At 27.8% G+C, this 23939-nt stretch overlaps 1 protein-coding gene across 1 annotated transcript; it reads left to right on the forward strand.

The window, feature by feature from the left end:
* The first annotated feature begins 403 nt into the window (after positions 1–403).
* Positions 404–23468, forward strand: LOC132946379 (HEAT repeat-containing protein 5B). The gene is made up of 36 exons (XM_061016361.1): positions 404–841; positions 1501–1712; positions 6271–6418; positions 6486–6596; positions 6654–6831; positions 6904–7064; positions 7127–7376; positions 7434–7577; positions 7634–7757; positions 7823–7949; positions 8022–8133; positions 8205–8323; positions 8399–8532; positions 8622–8731; positions 10212–10378; positions 10536–10568; positions 11988–12062; positions 12640–12915; positions 13049–13330; positions 13419–13608; positions 14227–14396; positions 16431–16569; positions 16882–17061; positions 17140–17400; positions 17479–17660; positions 17725–17976; positions 18048–18258; positions 18691–18885; positions 18976–19138; positions 19205–19320; positions 19404–19667; positions 19744–19977; positions 20064–20215; positions 20353–20563; positions 22760–22914; positions 23097–23468. The coding sequence occupies exons 1-36, from the start codon at positions 716–718 to the stop codon at positions 23268–23270; spliced, it is 6138 nt and encodes a 2045-aa protein (XP_060872344.1). The 5' UTR covers positions 404–715; the 3' UTR covers positions 23271–23468.
* The last annotated feature ends 471 nt before the right edge of the window (positions 23469–23939 follow it).

Here is a 23939-nt window from a genome sequence, read left to right on the forward strand (position 1 = left end):
TCCCCCTCCCTCTGGCTTTGGTCATGCACGTTAGAAGGTTCTGCCCCCCCCCGAAAGTTTTGGTGGTCCTATCCCGCGCAAAAGTTTTTGCCATGTTGTAGGTATATATTTAAGACGTATTATGTAAGACGGAACTAAATACATCAAAAACAAAAATGGCAAAAATAAAATGTGTACTGCGTAAAACAGAAAAGTTTCAAATTGATTTGTTTATTAAAACTAACTATTTGAAGGTATTATGCATGGGCAATTTATAGATTATGAAGTGTTTCGGTTACCCGCCTTATCTGAATGTACGTGAGCTATCTAACACGGTACTATCACATTATTGTGTGCTTCATACTTCACAGTAAGTTCACAAATCACAATTCACAGCACTATCAGTCCAATGCTATCAGTTAGTGCTTGTGTAATTGTTGTGTGGTACTTGCCACTTACTTACTTATGGCTATTGTTATTTTGTGTAATATGTTACCACTCGGCAGTTCGGCACTCTATATAATATAAATAAATAGTTTCCTATTCTGGCTAGTGGCTAGTTGGTTGCCGAGGAGTTGTCGCTTGTGGCTAGTGGCTGGTGTGACATGTCTGACGTCTGACCAATATAACATTTATTATAAAATATTATTCTATGCCTATGACGGTTGACGATGCTATTGTTTTGTTCGTCTAGAAGCCTTGTTAGATAGTTAACATTTCATATTTATCTTCCACGATGGAGCTAAGTCATAGTTTGCTGTTAAATGAAGAAGCGTTAAGACAATTGCCAGAAACAAAGCGTCCAGTTTTCATCTTTGAATGGCTACGTTTTTTGGATAAAGTATTATTGACTTCCAAGAAAGTAAGTACCTACCTAGGTATAGGTATAGTATTTTTGAGGTCTAATGAAACATTAACAATTGTCTTAATTTCTTATTGCCATTTTACAACACACTAAATGGGTTTTTGATATGTTTGGACAAATTTCATGATTGTTTGTCAACTATATATTTCCTATACTTGTGCAGACCCAAATGACCAAACCATCATAGAACCTTCACCTCATTTTACAATAATCTGTAAATTACTTTTCTACATCACTTATTTTATCTTTTGCTAAATAAATCACAACATATTGTACCATTTTGTTTATTCATTTATATGACCCCAATAGGTACCCTATTGGATATTTAATTAGTCAGTTGAGAACAATTATATTGTATTTTATCTTATAAAATCCTATTTCAAATATTGTATTAGCACTAACACTTGTTTTAGAATCCTTGTCGAGCTTTGCTGCATTTTAAAAAAATGTATCTATAAAAATTAAAAATACTCAATTAGGTGATTTATTTAAAATAGATTCTAGGTACGTACCTACAAATTATTTACTATATTATTTGTCAGTGATTAATACATTGATCTAGTGTTCATTGTGTTCATTTTAAAAGACTTATTTTAATAAAATTAGTTTGACTATAAAAATATTAATACTAATGGATTTTAATTGTTATATTTTAGGCTGATATCAAAGAATGTCAAAAAAAAATGGTCGATCAATTAACAAGCTTAATTCAAAAAAATCCAGGTCCGCCGACTAGAATGTTAATTGCAAAATGCCTGTCCACTTTGTTCAATGTTGGCGATACATTTCTTCTTTTTGATACAGTTAACAAATGTAATGATTTGTTACGTGTTAAAGATGACTCTTTAACATACCTTTCTACAAAGTTGTACGTACCTACCAATCATTATTAATTATAGAATTTAAGATAGTGAAAACAACAAACATATAATATGCTCAGTAATTCAGTATTTATTTAATGAAACAACAGAAGATAGTTTGTTTAAGTTTTATAAAATTTATTAGCATAATTTTATATACAGGATTCCCCTTTCAGCTGTAAGACTTCAACTTCAAACATTTTTATGTTTAATATAACTTTATTTTCTTTTTATCTATTTTATTTATTGTTTTATGTACAGATTTTAAATTCCACCAATAAAGCAACATTTTTTACAAAAAAATGTTTGTTGCTTATATTTAATATTACAAATGTACATAATATACTAATTAGCATGACAAAGCAAATAGGTATGTCAGTCACTTTGTGATACGCACCATGTTCGCCAACCATTCCACATCCCATCTATATGCCTAGTTCTCCTTTTCTCATTGGTATGGTATTTGATTATATTTATATATAATATAATAATGTGAAATTGTTTTTTGGTGGATAATGTTCCTCATAAGCGTTTCATACTAAAACCAAAACATTAAATTATAATATTATAATATAATTTATGCTATGTTATCTCCAAAATATAAATCAACCTACCATATTACAGGTGCGTCGTCCTGGCACCCGTAAATCGTCAAAACCCTCCCTAACATATCTCATTTTTTTGTACCCGATTTGTACCCATTTGAACCCTCCATAAAAAAATTTGTACCCCTCTCCCTTTTACGCAAAATCAAATATCCCGTCCGGGTGCTGTAACGACGTCGTCCTGGCACCCGTAACCACCAGAAGTCAACCGATCGATTTCGGACCTATCTCATTTTTTTGTACCCGATTTGTACCCATTTGAACCCTCCATAAAAAAATTTGTACCCCTCTCCCTTTTACGCAAAATCAAATCCCCTGTCAGTGTGCTGTAAACCGGTCATACTGGCACAATAAAGACTATTGGATGCGCAGTGCTTGGTGTTTTTAAAAATCTTTGTTTTTCGGTTTACCTAAATGTTCCTCCTTACACATGAATGGTAGTAGCTAGGTAATTACATTATATTACCATTGTATATGAGTATATAAGTATGTATATTGTTATTTGACAAAATCACTTTGTTGTATTTTACTGAATGAAATGTTTAATTCTTAAGTTTAAAACAATATCACGTTTTGCTACATAAAGTTGCGTTTTTCATCATGGCAAAACGAGTGAATAACATAGTGTTTTTTTAAATCGCTGTAAAAACATAACTGATGGAAAGACTTAGTTCATAATTTTTTTTCAGTGTATATAACCTATAATATAGACTATGATTTATCAATGGACTCACATTCAAAAGATCTGGTACTTGGTACCTGCTATACAGGAATACAGCAGAGAATTCCTCGGTTTTGTACTTTTGTATAATTGTATGTTACTTTTACTCACCTTAGAGCTTTTTTAATTCTGAACTTATTTGCTCACTTACCTATTTTTGTATCAATAGGTCACTAACCCGCTTTAAAACAGTTTAATACTAGTCCAATATTATTTCATTTTGGATTCTGAGCGGATTTTAGACTCTATTGGTTTTACAATGATGTGTTTTTTATTTTTTTTTTTTTTTAAATTTTTTTCTATGTAAACGATTAGTAGTCAAAATAATGCTTTTTATTTTCATTTTCAGTATCTTGTTCGATGGGGATGTGAATCTAGTTGGTACTTTTGGGAGGTCAAAATTTAAAAATCACAATAGTTTTCAAAAGCGCCCGGAAAAACATAATACAATTTAAGGGAAAACGGGAATTTTACGCATAACGGTTTTTGACAAAATCGATTTTGGCTTTTGGTGTTATTCTAAAACAAATTATCGTAAAGGTTAATAGACGGAAAATAAGAGGAGAATTCATGGACAAAAAATGTGAAATCTCCCTATAAAATGCTGTACAGTAAATATTTTTGTGTGAGGGGCAAATAGGTAGACAACGAGTTTGAAATCTCTCCATGACTTTTGTTACGGTAAAATCATTGTGTTCAAGCGGGACATGTGAAAAAAAACGAACTGTGAACATACAAATGTATACTACTCACAAGGGCTGGATCTATGGGGGGGGGGGGGGGGGGGGGGAAGTCGGGGATTTATCCCCGGGCGTATTTTTAAAGTCTTAAATTTGTAAATTGAAAATTAAAGATGGACATTAAAACAAAAGTTAAAACTAGGTACAAAATAATAAAAGTAAAAACTAATAACATTGATTTAATAATTAAAAAGGACAAAATAAATATGAAAATATAGGTACGCAGTGCCGTGGATATAGGAAATACCCGTCCGTAACTGTCAGCGGGAGTGTACGCGCCTTAGTCCATCATAGATTAATGTACTCTCTGATTAGTGACATAATAAAGTCTGGTAAAGATACTGTTGAAGAAAATCCAAGCACTTTTACTGACCTAAAAGGTGATGACTAACAGACACAAAAAAAAAATAAAAAAACAACACATCATTGTAAAATCAATAAGTTCATCGTTTCACTCAGAATCTAAAAACTATCCTATTGATAAGTAGCCCAAGTCAAATTGAAAATTATGTTTTACATATCATATTAAAATAATTTAAAAAGAAATTTATATTCTATTTTGTTAGGTTTTTTATTACAAACTGTTTTTTTTATATAATTTTTTTTTATAGTTCAAGATATCAAATAAACAACCGGGTTCTTATTATTTTGGAAATTTATAAAATGTAGAATGTAAAATGTAGATATTTTAGTATATACATTTAATCCTTAAGTTAAAATCTATGATAAAGTAAATTTCTTTATCATTTTATAATCATTATATTACAATTTTCAGTACATTATCACATTTGATCCATTGTATTTTTTCCGTACCTCGTACCCCGTACATGATATTAAGTTTTGATTGTAACAAATATTAAAAATTAAAATTGTATAATATTGTTAGGTAGTTTTAGTATATTGTAAATTAAATATTGTTCTTTTACACTTGTTCTAACCTAATTTAGATTTGTAAATAAATAATTCATACATGTTATTATTATCAATATATTATATATTCTAAACCTGAAACTTAGAAATATTGACCACAGATTTTAGTTTTAAATACATCATTAAGAAGTGCATCTAAAACTATTACTTGAATAGTTTAAAATTTAAAATGTTTTATTTTTTAAGTTAAAATCATTTAAATTATTTGTGGTAAATAAATTATTGGTCCAGTATATTGCAAAAGATTTTATAAATGTTGGTCCTTACAATACAATAATTTTTCGTAAAAAAAAATACTTATTCTGGTATCTCCCTGAGATGGCCATATTTTTTTAATTTTCCCCGGGTGTTAAAAAGCTAAGATCCGGCCCTGCTACTCACTTACCATAAATTCGGTTTTTTTAACACATCGTAAAAATTTTTTTGTGTCACCTTTTCAGTTATCAGTCCTTCTTATCGCCCTCCAAAACTGCTATATAAAATATATTTTTAAAATATATCTGTTAATATATCAGTAAATATAATCAGTTATGTTTTTACAGCGATTTAAAAAAACACTATGTTATTCACTTGTTTTGCCATGATGAAAATAATATATATTATATACATTTTTAATTAATATTCGTTAAGAATAGAGAATACTAAGTAGAGGTTTTTAAGAATAGTTATATAGATCCAAATAACTTATAGGTATCACTAAAAAATTTTAATTTATTTTTTAAGCCATTAATGCTGTAGCAAAACGTGATATTGTTTTAAACTTAAGAATTAAACATTTCATTCAGTAAAATACAACAAAGTGATTTTGTCAAATAACAATATACATACTTATATACTCATATACAATGGTAATATAATGTAATTACCTAGCTACTACCATTCATGTGTAAGGAGGAACATTTAGGTAAACCGAAAAACAAAGATTTTTAAAAACACCAAGCACTGCGCATCCAATAGTCTTTATTGTGCCAGTATGACCGGTTTACAGCACACTGACAGGGGATTTGATTTTGCGTAAAAGGGAGAGGGGTACAAATTTTTTTATGGAGGGTTCAAATGGGTACAAATCGGGTACAAAAAAATGAGATATGTTAGGGAGGGTTTTGACGATTTACGGGTGCCAGGACGACGCACCTCCATATTACCATAATAGTAAAATAAATTACTAATAGCATGATATAATAAACTAGGTATGATGGTAATGAAACAATTTTTGTATTATGTTGGGCAAACATGGCGACAGCCTTTCACCATTTTTCATTGATTTACATAATATTATCAAAATGAAAAATTGAAAAACTATGACCAGCACCATTTTTTTGTCAGAATGATGATCGGCGGGTGAGGAGGATGCGTATCACAAATGTCTGCAACATGCCTAGTTTATTCTATCATGACTAATAGCAATACAAATGTTATATAAAATATCCTAGGTTGACTTATTTGATAAAATATATTTAGTAATATTTGTAAGTTATTTCAATTTTCTGCATGCATTTGAGATGAATATTATGCACTCAACATTGATTTTACTGTATTGGTTTGATTACTGAAAAAATAATTTCTTTAGAGCTGCAGTTACTTGTATGGGATTTATGTACAAAAATTTGGGACGAATGATGGGACGATCTTATGAAGAAACTGTGACTATTTTAATAAAATGTCTTAAGAATGCAGAATCTCAAATCAGAGTAGAGATAATTATAACATTAGAAAAGGTAATTAATTTTACAAAAATTAATTAAATCAATTACAATTATTCATGTTTTTTCTATTTATTATTAGATTTGCTGTGGAATGGGAAATGTTATGGGTCATATGCATAAAGATATTTACAAGGCTATTAAACATTCTCTAACCGATCGAGTAATGGCTGTTCGAACTGCTACTGCCAAAGTAACGCACATTTTTATTTTATTTTTGTAATAAATTATCATTGTTTCTTCTGTTTAGTGTTTATTTGAAATGATAAAACATTCCAGTTTTTTATACACTTCAGATTTAGAAAATGTAGCTACATTATGTTTCCGAGCATTTGAAAATGCAAACTATGAAGTAAGATGTTCTGTAGCAAAATTTTTAGGCTTTCTAATTGCTTCTACACAAATCCAAAACAAAGAACCTCATTCAGGTATAAAACTAGGAAAAAATATTTTCTTCTCAAATTAAAAAAAAAAATAAGTAACAAAAATATTGTTTTTAGTTCAAATGTCAAAGTCAACAAAATGTATTACATTAGAAGATTCATTAACCATATTAATGAATGGTTTTTTAAGAGGTGGAACTGGATTTCTTAAAGGAACAGGAGAAATTATAAAAGGAACTACAGGTAGTCATCGAGAAGTTAGAGTTGGTGTTACTTATGTAAGTTTTTCTGTTAATCAATTTAAATAGATTATAAGTATTATACTTTTTTTTATATTTAGACTTATGTGGAATTTGTTCATTCATTGGATGTTACTTGGTTGGAAAAAAATTTAAATACTTTCATGCGACATATTTTAGATTTAGTTTCAAATCCAAAATCAGCATCTTCTCGTATTGATGCCATTTATTCTAGAAAGTGTATTAGCTTTATATTACGTAGTGTTCTTGGACAAATGTTAAGTGAAAAGGCACAATCTTCTGCGTGTAAAGAATTGGCCCTAATTGTAAAGAAACAAATGAGTTCAATTGGTAAAATAAATATTTAATTAAAATTGGCTAAATTTATGAGATTTTATGCTATTTTAGATTTTAGTCCAGAAAACGCTAAAGATTTTAACCAAGAGACCATATTTGGTCAAAACTTTTTAGTTTGTGCATTGCAAGAAATGGGCTGTTTACTGCTTAACATGGGCACAATGGCAAACAATCTTATATCGGATAATACATGCAGTAAATTTAATTTGTGTTATTTATTTGTACACTTTTTATCAATTGTTTTTCTTTAGATGTTATTGAGACAGCTTTATCTGTTATGGTACATCCTAGTCCGGCAGTTCGATTATCAGCTGCATGGTGTATACGGTGTGTTTGTATTGCCCTACCAAGCCAATGCACTCCTTTAATTGATCGGTATATTTTATATTTAATTTTTTTTAATAAAATAAGTTCAATTGTAAATAGTTATTGTTTATTAGATGTATTGAGAATATTGAAAGTACAGGAGCTTCACCAGAAATAATTCTTGGTTATAGTTCTGTACTTATTGGTATACTTGGAAGTGTTAAAGTCTCACCTTTGGGTATCCCTCATATGCGAGGAAAAGTTAGTTTTTATATTATTTTATATTATATTTTATAATCAAATTATTATATGTGATTTATGTTTAATTAATAGATAATCTTTAATACTGCTGAAGATTTACTGAGAACTGCTAGTCAAAATAGTAGGCTATCACATAGTAGAACTAAAGCTGGATGGTTGTTAATTGGTGGCGTGATGACATTAGGTAATATATATATTTTTAAAAGCTTTTTTAAAATAATTAAAGATAATAATTATTTATTCATATACATATAGGAGTTAGCGTTGTTCGAGGACTTTTACCACGCATGCTTCTCTTATGGAGAAATTCTTTTCCACGATCATCTAAAGAACTTGAATCTGAAAAAGCTAGAGGAGATCTATTTACTTGGAAGGTAGGGATTACTAATTAAAAACATTACTTAATAATGATTATATAACTGATATTTACTTTATTTTAAATAATATAGTTGATTTTGGAAGGCCGAGCTGGAGCTCTTGCATCTATTTACAGTTTCTTATTCAACTGTAATGAGCTAGTCACTGAAGAGAAAATTAAAAGATTATTAGTTCCAATTGAATCTGCTCTTGCAATGCTAATTAAGTAAATATTTATATTATTTTGTTTTGTTTTTCTATTAAAACACGTAAAGGTAATAAATATATTGATTGAATAATGTAATATATTTTTAGTATGAATTCAGTTGTTAAAAGCTATGGTCAACACTTAAAAGCTCCAATAGAATTAGTCAGATTGCGATTATATGAAACTTTATCGCTGATTCCTGCACAAGATTTTGAAGGTAACTTAGTTCTTTTAATATTTTCAATTATATTTTATAGGAGGTTTAGTGTGTTTCTAAAGTTTCCTTATAGAATTTTACCCTGCTAAGCAAAAGTACCAAATGAGTTAAATATTGCATCTGATAAGTATACCAATTTGACACATTTTTTATGAAAAAATATACCCTTGAATATTAAATAGACTATAAACACAATATTGTTCTTTCTAAATGTTGTAAGTAACAAAAAAAGTAGTTGTACTAAGTAAGAACGCAGTAAATATGTTTTTATAGATACAGTGTTTTGCTTAAGAGGACGTTAAATACCTTTGTAGTCCTTGTCTTACAAGTGTGTAACATAACAAATTTACACTCAGTTCATGTTTAATTTTGTTAGTTTAAAAATAAGAGTGAATCTAAATTATTACTTAACTTAAGTGTATAAGTGGGGGGTTTTTTTACGACAATTCAATGTTCAAGTAAATTAGGTATGAGCATTTTTAATTTTTGCTATATTAATATATTATGTACTCAAAACTAGCTAAAAATTGAACTATCATATAAAGTCCACTTACAAATTCGATAATGTTCTAACAATAATGGGAAATATGAACTACTGAGCATAAATTAGCCATGTTACTCACTTGTATTACGGCGACAATAAATGGAAAATGGGTGTGTAGCTTTCTCTTAAAATGTTCATGTTCTACCCAAATCACGGTGTTATTACTTACCATTTCTACTATTTTTTTCTGAAGTAACGACATTGTTTATTAATAGTTTCTAATCTTAGTTATAATTAAACCTATAGTTTATTATCTTCATAATTCGAGTTCAGAAAGTTTATTATTTTTGAAGGTTATATTATTATTATATTGCTTTACTATACTTTTATTTGAAAAAAATTTAAAATTTAAGTCATGGATTCTCAAGAAGAGTTTATTTATGGGTCGGTGATCAATGCTATTTCATCCAAACCTGGTAAGAAAATGAATAGAGCATTTTATTATAGATTTATTTAATATAAATAATAATATGATAAAATGTATATTATAATATAGATTCAATGGGAATATTTGACAGAAGATTGTTTGTACATTGCACTTGTGATAGTTCAAAAATTAATATTAGTTCTGAAAATGAAGATACAAAAATAGAAAATGTGTTTAAATTTTTTTTAACAAACAGTGATGGTTTACGAATTCAAATATGTAAGCTATTCTTTTTAAGTACATTAGGTTTTAAAAAAAACAATGATAGGATGTTAGATGTTCTTGGAACTACACCTAAAGGTAAAATTAAATCTAATATTGCATTTCCGTGTCATAAAAACTATACAGGTAGATAGGTTTTATCCTAAATTAATTAGAATAACTAATAATAAAATTAAAAATACATGTATGCATTTTTCTCTAAACGAATATATTGGTTTTTTCGACACTTCTGCTTAGTAGGGAAAAATTCATCTCTATGCTAAATTAACAAAATTATATAATTGCAGCTTCATTTACACATATTTTAAGACTGTTAGTCTCAGAATTTACATTGGCAGAAAATCCTGCTAATACTGTAACATCAAAATTGAGATATGTTTGTAAAAACGAGGAAGGAATATTATTGGGAATATGTCCTGTTCAACATTCACATCATCAGACAATTGAAGATCAGGTAATGGATTATTTATTGTTTTATATTATGTAGTAAACAATAAAAGTTATGTTGGCTAGTTCTTATCTTGTATGACATTTATTATTTTCATATTAGTTATCTTTGGTTTCAATTAACTTATTTTTTGGTTTTTTTTAAATTGCTGCTTATAAATAAGGTGGATTGTTCAAGAAAAGTTGAATATGATTATGTAAGTCGTCATGAAAAAATATGTATGTAATATTATTCAATGTGTTATTCTACAACTAAAATAAAGTAATTATTATTACTAGTATTATCCATTGGTTGAAATTCGACCAGAGTAACTGTTTTAACTGTAAAATCAACACTCTAAAATATTGCATTTCTTACCGCCCACTTAGATTGGTATTGGCGTTAGTGCTTCTTTTCTTTTTATTTGTATAAATGGGTTTGTGTGATTATATATGGGAAAAATATTTATTTTGTTTTTTAGTTTTGAGTCTATAAGCTACAAACATATAGGCATTACCTTTAGCTGTACTTTTGAATAACAAACAATTATTAACTATTATTTTCTTTTATTCCATAAATTGGTTAGGTTACTGATCTTTATATTTCATATTAACAGACTTCGACCGGAAACATTTTTTAAATTTGAATTTATCGGACAGAGATCGCCCACTGCTGTATTCTTATTTTTGTATTTTACCTGCCTTAACAGCAACATATTTGTAAAATTAATTTTTTTGTGCATCTCTTGACAAATCTTTTCCAATTATGTATCCATCTCCCTCCTAATATGTATATAAGTGGAGTTATTGGTACAGCAAAAAAGTGCTTGTGTATAAATATTTATTAATTTTTTGAATAAAAGTTAAATAAACGAGTTATATGTAAGCAATTAAAAACCTATACTTAGTATATTTTGAAAATGGTAAATATGTATCTTAATCACAGGATCTAATTAATGTAATCTGTTGTGACCGTCTGAAATTTCACCTAGGGGAAACTTACAATCTCTATATTGACCTACAGAATGCTTTGAAATACTCTTTCTACCCAATACATTGACTATAGCCAAATTAATAAAAAAATATAGTTCATGGTTGGTAGTATTCTATTATAATTAATTTGAAAGCAATAATAAATTGTTTTATATAAATAGCTATTCTAAACAGTGCTCTGTTAAAACAAGGGTATTTGATAAGACTACAAATAAACTGAAATTAACTGGCAAGTCTTGTAAGTTTGAAAATGGTTATTTTTACAGTTGATGATGAGTAAATAAAAAAATAAATACAATGTAAATCAGCATCTACCATAGTTAAGTCTATAATGTTTTTACTGTGATAAAATGCTTCATTATATAATTAATACTCCATAGGTATTCTTGATTATTTAGTTATTTATACCATTATTCATAACATTTTCAAACAAATGGAAATTTATTTTTCTTCTTCCATTGGCAAATAAAAAAAAAATTCAGGCTATTTTTAAATTGTTATTTAACTGAATAAAAAAAATTAAAAAATTGTCTTATATCCTAAAAATGTATCTCCCAATAGCCACGATACCAAAAGTTATCTATTATATAAAAATATATGATTGTATTAATTCATAACATAAAGCGTATTATAATTTTTTTCAGCTGATACAAAATAATGCCATAGGATCAGGTGCTTTAGACAATGATCCTAGATATCTTTATCTCTCAGTATCTAAAGTAAGTATTAGATAAATTAATAATAATTAATAATTAGGTTTTATTTACAATTACAACATTACCTACTATTCACAAAAACTTTGTTGCTTTGTTTTAATTCATATAAATAACATTTTTCACATAAAAAAAGATGAGATATGTTAACCAAGTACCAACTGTTTTGATAATCATACATTTTTTTCTTTTGATCACAATTTGCATTTCAATTATACATTATTTTTATTTATTACTTTACAATTTTTATCTTATATACCTTATTTAAATGTTATAGCTATAACAATCTTTTTACAAGCCAACTCAGGTTAACCCTAATAATTTTTTTGTCATTGGTTTGAATTTCTAAAATAGTTAAACAGTTGCAAGTCTTGGCTCTAAAGCTTTTAAATTTTTATTTTTTTTGATAAATATTATATTTGTATATTTGCACTTGGGGTTCTGGGCTATTCTCAAATTATATATTTATCTTGGTTATTTTTAACTGTATGTACAACTAATTTTATACTCTGTAAAAAACAAAAATTTTCCTTTGGAAAATATTCAGTATAATATATTATACTTAAAGTAAAATATTATCTAGGATGATAACATACCAAGTCCTTTACCACTGGAGGTATCTGTAATTGATGCATCTGTTACTCTATTTGGCTTAATATTTCCTCGTGTGACCAACAAACACAGAATTCAGATGATAGATCATTTCACTGATCAAATAAAATACTCAAAGTCATGCCGGTGTGATGCTATTTCAACCAACATTTTTGCTTCACTATTAGCTGGTCTTAAAGCACTTTCAGACACCAAATCAACAATTGGTCATGAAGAAATTAAGACAACTACTGCTACTCTGATTACAGTAATATATTTAATTTTTCTGAATAAATTACTATACTATTATAAAAATTGTATATTGTGTTCAGTTTTGTTTCGTTATGTCAATAATTAATTTATATTTCTCACTATGGTTTTTAAATTAAATTTAATTTTAGAATGCATTAACAAATGGTAATACCATTCTACGAGTGGCTGCTGCTGAGAGTGTTGGACGAATGGCTCAAGCAGTTTCAGATTCAAGATTCACTGCAATGCTTGCTCAAACTAGTTTTGATCGTCTCCGTTGTGCTAGAGATGTCCCTAGTCGAACTGGACATTCTTTAGCTCTTGGATACTTACATAGACATGTTGGTGGTATGGGATCATCACACCATTTGAATACTAGTGTTAGCATTTTGCTTGCATTAGCTCAAGATACCACATCTCCAATCGTTCAAGTATTAAAAAAAATAAATAAAAAATAAAATAATAAATAATACATAAATTTAAAATTTGTATGTATAATTATTTTTTTTAATTTGTTAGGTTTGGTCTCTACATGCATTATCTCTTATAGCAAATTCAGGGGGGCCAATGTTTAGAGGTTATATAGAACCTTCATTATCGTTGGCCTTAAAACTTCTGTTGATAGTTCCTCATTATCATGCTGATGTTCATCAGTGTATAGGAAAATTGATCTCGTCTTTAATCACTACCATTGGACCAGAATTACAAGGTTTTTATAACTAAATTATAAAATAAAATAATTTATAATGTATTAAATATTAATGTATATCGGAAAAAGTAAATAAAAAAAATAAGATTTCCAAACAGACACAGGCATTTAATACTTAAGATAATATCCACCAAGATGTATTATATTCGTCTTTCACATGTAGAATATAATAAAAACCAGACTTTTTCAATATATTAAATATATTACATGGTATAAATTGGTTTTAGACATATGTTATTTATTTTTAATAGTTTCATATGCTTTATATTAAAACGATTTGTTAACTAATATTTCTTTTTAAAGATAATAAAATGTTTTCAAAACTATTTTTAGTAAAATTAACTAATTTAAATATTAAATTTTGAAATGTCTAATTTTCACCATTCCTAGGTGACTCTCATGACAAGATCCATCCTTCCATCCATTTGATACTTAATCAAGCTTATAACTAACTAAACTTTTTAAGGCTTGATTACTTAACTGTAAATTAACTTAGTAATTTATTTGCTAAAATACTATTATATCTTGTAGATATTTTAAACAATGATAACTTATCCTCTTTTATTGCATATATTTATCACTAAATATTATTAATTTATTAATTATGTTTATATTTAGGTAATTCAGCATCAATTACAACTGCCCGCTCATCTTTTTTGTGTGCATGCGCTATTATGCAAGATCATGAAGATCCATTAGTTCAAGCAGAATCTACAGTATGTCTACAAGAGTTACATATGTTCACACCAAAACATGTCAATTTGACTGCCTTAGTTTGGACTTTATGTGTAAGTAATAAAATTATATTAATAGTTGGGATCATTATATCTAGATATTCAAATCCCAATCTCCTCAGTATAGTTTCAGCACATTCCCGTGCTTAAAATTCAAACACTTAAATACATTTACCGCAGTAAGAATAATCGAGGGGTGGAAGTCCAAAACGTACTATTACCAAAATTGACAAAATCGAGTTAGGTATCGATTCTTATGGAAAAAATATCGATACATTGATTGGGGCCGTCAGAATAAATGAAAACCTGGTCAAATCTGCTATTCGAAATGACTGGTTAATCCAAAACAAACCTTTTCTATACATAAAAATTATATTTAGAAAATCAAAACGTACTTTTTCTAGTTTTACGCCAAAACGTACTATTGACCACATTAAAAGAATAGGAACAAATTACTAACCATATCAAAATGAACTATTTCCAAAACATACTTTTATTTATGTTATGCCAAAACGTACTTTTACCTGTGTTGTATGTACACATAGGTATAGGGAAGTAAAAATGTTATTCCAAAACATACTAAAATTTAATTTTAAAAATGTTAATTAAGTTTTAAATTAAATTAAAAATATAACTAGAATATTTACACATTTGAATCGTTTTAAATATAAATAATATATTATTAAATAATTTAAAAAAAAAAACCTTTTTTCAAATTGATTTGTTTGGTTGAACCATTTAGGTTTGTTTTTATTGGAAATGTTAAGATACCGAAAATTGCTTCTCCTGAAAAATCTGTATTTTGGCAATAGTATGTTTTTAATTTCCACCCCTCAATTATTATAGTTATCGTTTAGTGGACTTAACTCTATTTTAATATTAAGAGTGTAATAAGATTTTGTTAAAAACACAATACATTATTTATGAAATAGTATAAAATATGGATTTAGTTTTTATATGGTTTTTATATAGTTTTTTTATGGTCGTAAGTCAAGTCATAACTGTATGGATTAATATATATGCAATTCTCAAACTTATTTATATAGGTAGGGTGATTTTTTTAGGCATGTTCACTCCCATTTCCCTTTTAATAGTACATTTATTGAAATTTTGATTTTTAGAATTTTTAAGTAATACCTAGACTATATTTTCAAATGTCTGATATTTTTTGTAATACTTAAGGAGTGTTTTATGGTGATATAAACTTCTATTTTTCAAATGAAAACCCACCTTTTTTACTGCAAATTATTTAGCAAATGTTTTCTTGATAATGTTGATGCATGTAAGTCAAAATTTTAATGAGTAGGTTATGAGTTATTAAAATGTTTATACTAAGGATAATTCTTAAAAATAGTTTTATAAAAAAACTATATTATGTTATGAAATATTAAATGTAGTATTTATTATACTTAGATTATTTTTACAAATTATTTATTTTGATAAATTAATAGTAATTACTAGCTTTGGGTCTAACCTTTGCGGAATAAAAACTGGTCGCCGCCCGCTATTGGTCTCATTTTAACAGAATAGTTTAATTCATGTATAGTAATTTAATATATATTTTGGTAACACCTCTATAAAAAAATCTTATACTCTGTTCCATGAGAAAACATGCTGTGTGATTACGAGAATGGTCTGCTCTGCGCATCCCCCACTAAATTCTCGATAGGTGGAGCGCAATTGTAGTGTTACCGCTCAATGTTGATGACAGCCGATTACATTTGTCTTGTGCGCTATGGTCGGCCGTTGTCGGTGACATTTGACTGCATAGAGGGAATGCAACGCCTAGTTGATCGATGGACCTTATTCTACATACACAGAACAGGCATGTTCTCTCGTAGAATAGAGTATAGATACGCCACTGTTAATATTAATAATTTTAATTGTTTTATTCAAAGCCTCGTACCTTTTATCAGCTTTCTGCATACCACTAGTTGAGAAACACTGAAATATACATTATGTGAATTTTTTTTCTTATTTACTACAATGACAATAGACATAGTGACTTGGATAGTTTGACATAAATACAATGTGACCCAAAATGCTTTACAATGTATGCAATAGTAATAATTAATTAAAAATTTATAGCAAAATTTATCAAATAGTCATTTACTTCTAAGAAAAGCAGCAGTTTCATGTTTAAGACAGCTATCACAGAGGGAGGCAAAAGAAGTATGCGAAATTGCAGAATCATTTGTTAAATCTCCTGAAAATATCAACAAAGATGGTAAAAAAAATTATAAATAATTATTTATTTTAAAATTGTATGCAAGGCGAGAAAGCTATTATTTTATTTTATTTATTTAACTAATTTTTTAGGTGGGAAGAAAATTAAAAATTTTTATTAAATATGTTTCTCTTATGCATAATATTATTACATTTTCACTAAATTGACACAATAAATAACAATGTAATAGCAACCTAACAAAATGTCTTATTATATAATATCAATTATACTGTATAGAAAGATGTACTTTTGTTGTAATTAAAATTGTATTCAAAATTATAATAATTTGATATTTTTAATTATTATTTTTAGGATTTTTATTGACAGAATCTGGATTACCAGGAGTATTATTTAATATGTTAGACACAGAAATGGACAAACAACTAATAAAAGATATTCACGATACTCTCATAAGTATGCTTCAAATGTTAGCTGTTGACAATCTTACAAAATGGATTAATTTGTGTAAATCAGTCTTAACGGTTTCTTCAGGTATTATTGAAGTTTTGAGTTACAACTGTTCTTGTGTTAAAATATTATTAATTATAATAATCCGTGCAATTTCTGTAGAATTACATAATAAGGAAATAGATAAAAATGATGGGCCTGTAATGAATGATGACGATGAAACTGGAGATGACCATGATGAATTCCAAAAGGATTCTAAAAATGAATATTTATTAAAAAGAAAACGACAACCTAGATGGCCAACTAGGGTTTTCGCTGTTCAGTGTATTTGTCGAATAATATCTACATGTCATAAAGAATGTGACTCTTCTCCACATTTTAATTTGTCATTAGCCAAAGAATTATCGTTTACTAATAATAAAGGTATGGAAAAAACTTAAAAAATTAAATTTTTCTTTATAAATTATAATGGTTATTGTTTCTATTTTTATTATTATCCAGGAGACTATCTGATTCTTCATTTGTCTGATTTAATAAGAATGGCGTTCATGGCAGCAACTAGTGACAGCGATCAGTTACGTTTAGAAGGATTTGAAACTCTTAATGAGATTATTGAAAAATTTGCTCAAGTACCTGAACCTGAATTTCCTGGTCATTTATTGTTGGAACAATTTCAAGCTCAAGTACATTTTTACCTTAACGAATCATATTATAATGTATCTTTAATGTATTAAATATCATTTAAAGGTGAGTGCTGCATTAAGACCAGCGTTTTCTGAAGACACTCCCAGTCATGTTACAGCTGCTGCATGTCGAGTATGTGGGACATGGATAGGAAGTGGAGTTGCACGTGATTTAAATGATTTAAGACGAGTTTATCATTTATTAGTCACATCTCTTAAAAAACTCAAACCGGGTTTCAATATAAATTTCAATAGTTTATATAATGAAAGTGTTGCAACATTTGAATGTTTAGCTATACTTAAAGCTTGGGCCCAGGTTATACTTTTACTTCTAAACAATCTTCCATTTAAATGTAATTAATTTAACTAATAACTTACTAATTTTAGATTTATATTATTGCCATGATAAATAATGGTGTTGCCCCTGATAATTTCAATAAAAATTCTAACTTAAATGTTAGTGAAACTAATGACGATTTTGGAAATTATGAAGGACAAAATGATAGTCTGTTGACTTTAATTCATCCAGAATTAGATATGTTATCTAAAAATTGGCAAGCTGCTCTTAAGGATCATGCTCTTCTATTGCTACCTTGTGGTATATATTTTTGTTTTAAATACAACTTCTACTTTAACACCATTTTATTTAATCAGTATTAATTGTATCGTATGTGATCTATCAGATCACGTGAACTACTGTAATTTTGTATACTCGGTTGAAGTTAAAAAGACACAGGGCTGACTGCAACCAATTTTTGTATTCAGCAGTGAGGTAACACTCGTTTGTCATTCCCACTGAGTTAACTATTAAACTATCTATACGCCCCTGCACAGAAATTGGCCGCCGACAGTGTTTCTTAACTTGAATTGAGTTTATGTATAGACTTATAGTTGTGTTATTTTTACACTTATATCTTTGGACTATAAACCACCCCAATTAATACTTTAAGTTTGTTTGAATAAGAACTATCCTTAAACAAAATATATTACTATAATTTTTTTGTATTTAAATATTTTTAATTCCATATAGAGTTTAACAGTCAACTTCCACATGAAGGTGGTGCTTTTTATACATCAAGTACGATTGATAATAGTAGAAGTCATTATAAAAATGCTTGGCCTCCTATTTTATATGCTTTATCACTATGGTTGAATTCTGAAGATTTTAAACATGAAAATACTAGTATAGCTAAAGAGTTGCAAGACAAATTTTACCTAATATTCGGTAAGTATAATTATTTAATAATGTTACAATTTCAAGTTCTAAAAATCTGTAAATAATAACTTATTACTTAATTTATTCTATTATTTTAAGGAATTTGTACTGAAGCAATATGTAATCAACGGACTTTGGAAAATGTAGACAATTTTATAACTTGTCTTAAATCGTTATATACAATATTAGATTCACCGTTGGCCAGACGAATGATGATGAAAAATTGTATTTTAGCAGTGGAAACATTAAATATTATGCACAAGTAATAAACTTTTATTTTTTATATTAATTCAATTCAATTAAATTCTTATAATATTGATCATTTTAGATTACTTTTAACAAATGATAGTATAGAAGTACAGCAAACTATTATGAATATTGTAAAACAAATAGTAAAAGCTGCTCAAGAGGATTTAAAAATAAAAAATTCAAATACGGCTAATGGTAATACACAATTACCAATTCTATATATTTTTTTCTTTAGCTTATAGCTTTATTATTTATTAATACATTTGTTTGATCTTTAGAAAAAAGTCTTGGATCCTCAACTGCTGCTGATGTAGCTTGCTTAGGGGATGGTGGACAGGATGGGGTTCTGGAGCATGATAAAAGTATTGTGTTTGCCACATTAGAGGTTTGCATGTGTTTGATTGTTCGACAAATACCAGATATGAATCCAACACCTTTAGTATCTTCAACCAGAAAATTACATTCAAATTGTTTAAACCATAATGTTATTGCTACAACATTAAATATTATGGCCCAACTTCCAAATCTTTGCTCTCCGAGTGGTAAAATTATTTCTATTTTTAACACGTTTAGTAGGAAATACATATATAAATGATACTTATTATATCTTATTTGTAGGAGGTGTTCAGATACTTCCAACAATTGCATATTTAATAACCAATGTACTAAAAGAATTGGGAGAAACTAATAGTTCGAGTGAAACGTCCAAAAATAAAATTTCTATTCTAGCAGCCCTGGACGCTTTTCATGTACTCTGTAAACATTCTTTTGGATATCACAAAGTATCTGAAAGTAAATGGAGGTCACTCTTACAAAGTACAATTGCTAAACTAATTGATATTTCTAAAACTGGTAATTATATGATTAAATTATTTATATCAATGAATTATATTATAAATTATAAGAAATACTTCATCATATACATTAATTTTATTTAGGAGATGAAGGCAAAAAATTAAATGAAATAACGATGCTATCTGTTATTACTGTATTTACATTACATGCACCACCTGGCGTTATGTTTGTTCAAAATATTTTATACCCTTGCATTAATTACTGTACACAATGTTTCGGAAGTGATAATATCTTTGTGAGTATAAGTTCTTGTATACATCTTTAAAATTTAAAATAAAGATATATTCTGAAAATACATTTATAAAAATATTGACTATACTATATACTAATTAATATTCATTTATTTGTGCAAAACAAATATTTATTACATAGGTTAAAACAAAATGCATTCAATTTCTTAAAGCTGTTTTTCAACATGAAGATAAATATATTGCAACAGGATACATTCAAGCACTAGCTCCACGTCTTATGGAATTGTTATACGTGGATATACCAAACAATATGTTGGAATCTAATTTGTTAATGCTATGTGAAGCAATTAGTGCGATTGAATGCTTGGTTCAATTGGCACAACCCAAACACAGTAATTTTTTACAAATATTTTATTAACTTAATAGAGAATATAAGAGAACAATTTAGAACTTCTTAAATTTAAGTATTGCCTATCTTATTTGTATAAATTCTGTCAAATCTTGTTAAAATAGGAATAGTGTAGTAATATCAATATAATACAGTAAAAATTGCTTAAGACGCTTTTCAAAAAAGCGGGCATTAACTTGTATAGTAAATGTCTAGAGACCTGCAGAAAACAGTATCTTAAGTGATTTTTACCGTATATAGTAATTTTTCTGTGTACTTTTTTTCATTAAATATGGAAACAAATTAAGTTTACAAAAAGAAAGTAGCTAATTTATAATACAGTCGAGTCGCGATAACTCGAAGTTGAAGGGGGATAAAAATACACTTCGAGATACGTATTATTCGAGATATATAACTCGAATTTATCAAAATTAAATCAAAATTTCGAGTTATGTAATGAAATATAATAAAATATAAAAATTATAAAAATTTATGATAAATATATGTAAATAAACGTTGTATAACATAACTTAAATAGATTATAAGTATATGTACATATGTATTATTTATTAGATACAGTAGAAAAATAATTTGTAATTCATTTTTGGGTTTTCGGCTGTTTATTGACAAAATCTTCTAATTTTCTTATGGCTTCAAATATAGAAGTATCCACACCTGCGACGGATTCAATAAACTGCCTAACAGTGTGTAGTGATGATATTGCTTGGTTCGCCATTATCATATCTAAAGTTCTTTCAGGCTCATCATTTTCATCATTTTCGGAATCACTGTTTGATATATTGATACCCATGATTTCGTTATCAGTTAATAGTCCAGTGACTTCAACATTTTCATCGATTGTAGCACGATCGACACGATCGACACAACACTGTCAATAACATTATTAACCATACATACATACTTACTGTTATTGTGAATGCGCTAATAATCAGTTTCTAAATCTACTCATTTTATCTTAAAGTAGATAAAACAAATTATTACGAAATACCCAGATACCCATATATCACAGACATAAATCATATACTTCGACTAAGCTATTCATTACAATTTTATATTCGAGTTAACAAGACTTATAATTAAAGACCGGATTTTTGTGCAGCTAAAATCTAAAAAATGTGCAATTAAAATGTTAAAATGTGCAAAAACGTGCAATAACAAAATTTTCATTATAGGTACTTCAAATTTTAATTTTAATAAGTAATAACTAATAACTAATAACTGACTTTACAATATTTGATTAAAATAATAATAAACTGACAATATGTATATAACTGACTTTACAATATTTGATTAAAATTTATAATCATGTACATTTCCAAGTTTTTTTCTTTAAAATTATGTCTTCTGTCACTTAATATATGTTTTAACTGCGAAAACACACGTTCTACGTCGACATGCACTTGTTATCGGGCATTGTTTGTAGCAGCTTATAATAGCAGGATCTTTTTTTAAATCTACATCATTTCCATTTATTGAATTGTTGTACAGTTTTAAAATATTGTATCCGGGATTCTTATCAAATACTGATTTGAATTTTTCATATAGTTTTCACAACCAATAGCCTTATTGCACGACGTGCAAAATATAATTTTGCCTTCTGTTTTTAATTCTGGATATTTTTCGATCCAACACTTTATTTTGGAACAATGACTACTACTAATTTTCGGCATTTTAAATTAAATAATATCAAGTAAAGTTAAATTATTTAACTATAAAATTGTATATAACACGAGTTGTACATAAAACATTTGTATAAAAGTACATTTTTATAAAAAAAACCCGAAACGTGCAATTTTGTGCAAAAACCCAAAAACGTGCAATTTTGTGCAACATAAAACTTTTTTTAAATTAATCTACATCTCTTGATTTGGATTTGTAGCTTGTTTCTATTGAATTTAGAACACGCCATAGAAAGATGCAATTGCACGGAAATCCGGTCTTTACTTATAATACATTGAGTGTTATGAGAATTTCAAGGGGAATAAAAAAAAAATCGAGTTGTCATGTTTTTTGAGTTATCGAGGTTCGAGTTATCGCGACGACTGTATTTATTTATTTGTAGTTTAAAGAAAAATATATATTATAATATATGAAATGAGGCACTACATTTTTTTAGGTCTCAGTTTATATTGATATATATATCATATTTTATTGTATACCTACTTTATTTTATTTTCAGGAACTCAAATGTTAGCATTGCTTGTACCATCCTTAATCAATTTTCTTATAGACACAGAATTGACAAAATATGACACTGCCATATCTAAATCACGGTCTAAACTTCATGAGTTTAGTTTACAATGTTTATTGAAAATTGGGCCGGTTTATCCACAGGTATAATATAATACATTTTTAGATTGTTTGCTATGACAAATATAAATATTTCTATGAAACCAATATACCTACATTTTAAATAATTTCTTTTTGCGTTATTTTTCGTTAAATCATATTCTATTAATTACTATTTGGATTAAACATTTTTTTTTAATGTATACTATTATTGTGTATTGTTTCAGGAATTCAAAATAATCATGTCTCAAAACAATAAATTGAAAACAAAATTAGAACATACCATTAAAACTACTAAATCACAACAACAGTTTAACTCTGGTTGTCATATACCACAAAGTATAACTAAGTCAATCCAGCCTTCTATCAAACTGAAAACAGATTTCACTAACTTTAGTTAACATTAAGCATTTTATCTATAACATAACGGTTAAAAAGTTTTAAATATTTATTATTTTTACTAGGACATTGATTTTATGTATCAGAGAATTATTAATAGAATATATGTATTAAGTTACCGATTCTATGCTGGACTGAAATCATTGTTTATTAATTTTTTATTTTGAAAAAATTTTAAATACAAAAAACATAGTTAAAAATGTAATGATTTTATTATTTATAATTATTTATATTTTCAATTTACTCGGTTTATATTGGATTTATGTCTTGGGCTTTTTTTATTGAAGCCACCCCAAGTTCCTTGTCTTTATAATTTCTACTACCTACCTGTCCTACCTAGCCACTAAACCCCCCCCCCCCCCCCCTAATATCAAACGCTATTAACCAGTGGCGTAGACAAGGGTGAACGTGGAGGTCAGATCCATTGGCTTTGGAGTGGATAACCTACCATATTGTGTTTGATGTGAATTTTGAATTAACTCAAATTATATTCATTATTGTTAAATATTTCACTACCTAAGTAAAAAGTTTTAAGAGGGTGGGAGATTTTCCAATTCTCTCCTCCCATTCAGCTATGACGTTTTCTTTTTTTGATCCCCCCTTTTAGAAATCATGTCTACGCGACTGCTGTTAACGCCCATGACGCCTATGATCTTAATTTTTAGTTGTAA

This window comes from Metopolophium dirhodum, chromosome 6 (genome assembly GCF_019925205.1).
Source record: "Metopolophium dirhodum isolate CAU chromosome 6, ASM1992520v1, whole genome shotgun sequence".
NCBI classification, from domain to species: Eukaryota; Metazoa; Arthropoda; class Insecta; order Hemiptera; family Aphididae; genus Metopolophium; species Metopolophium dirhodum.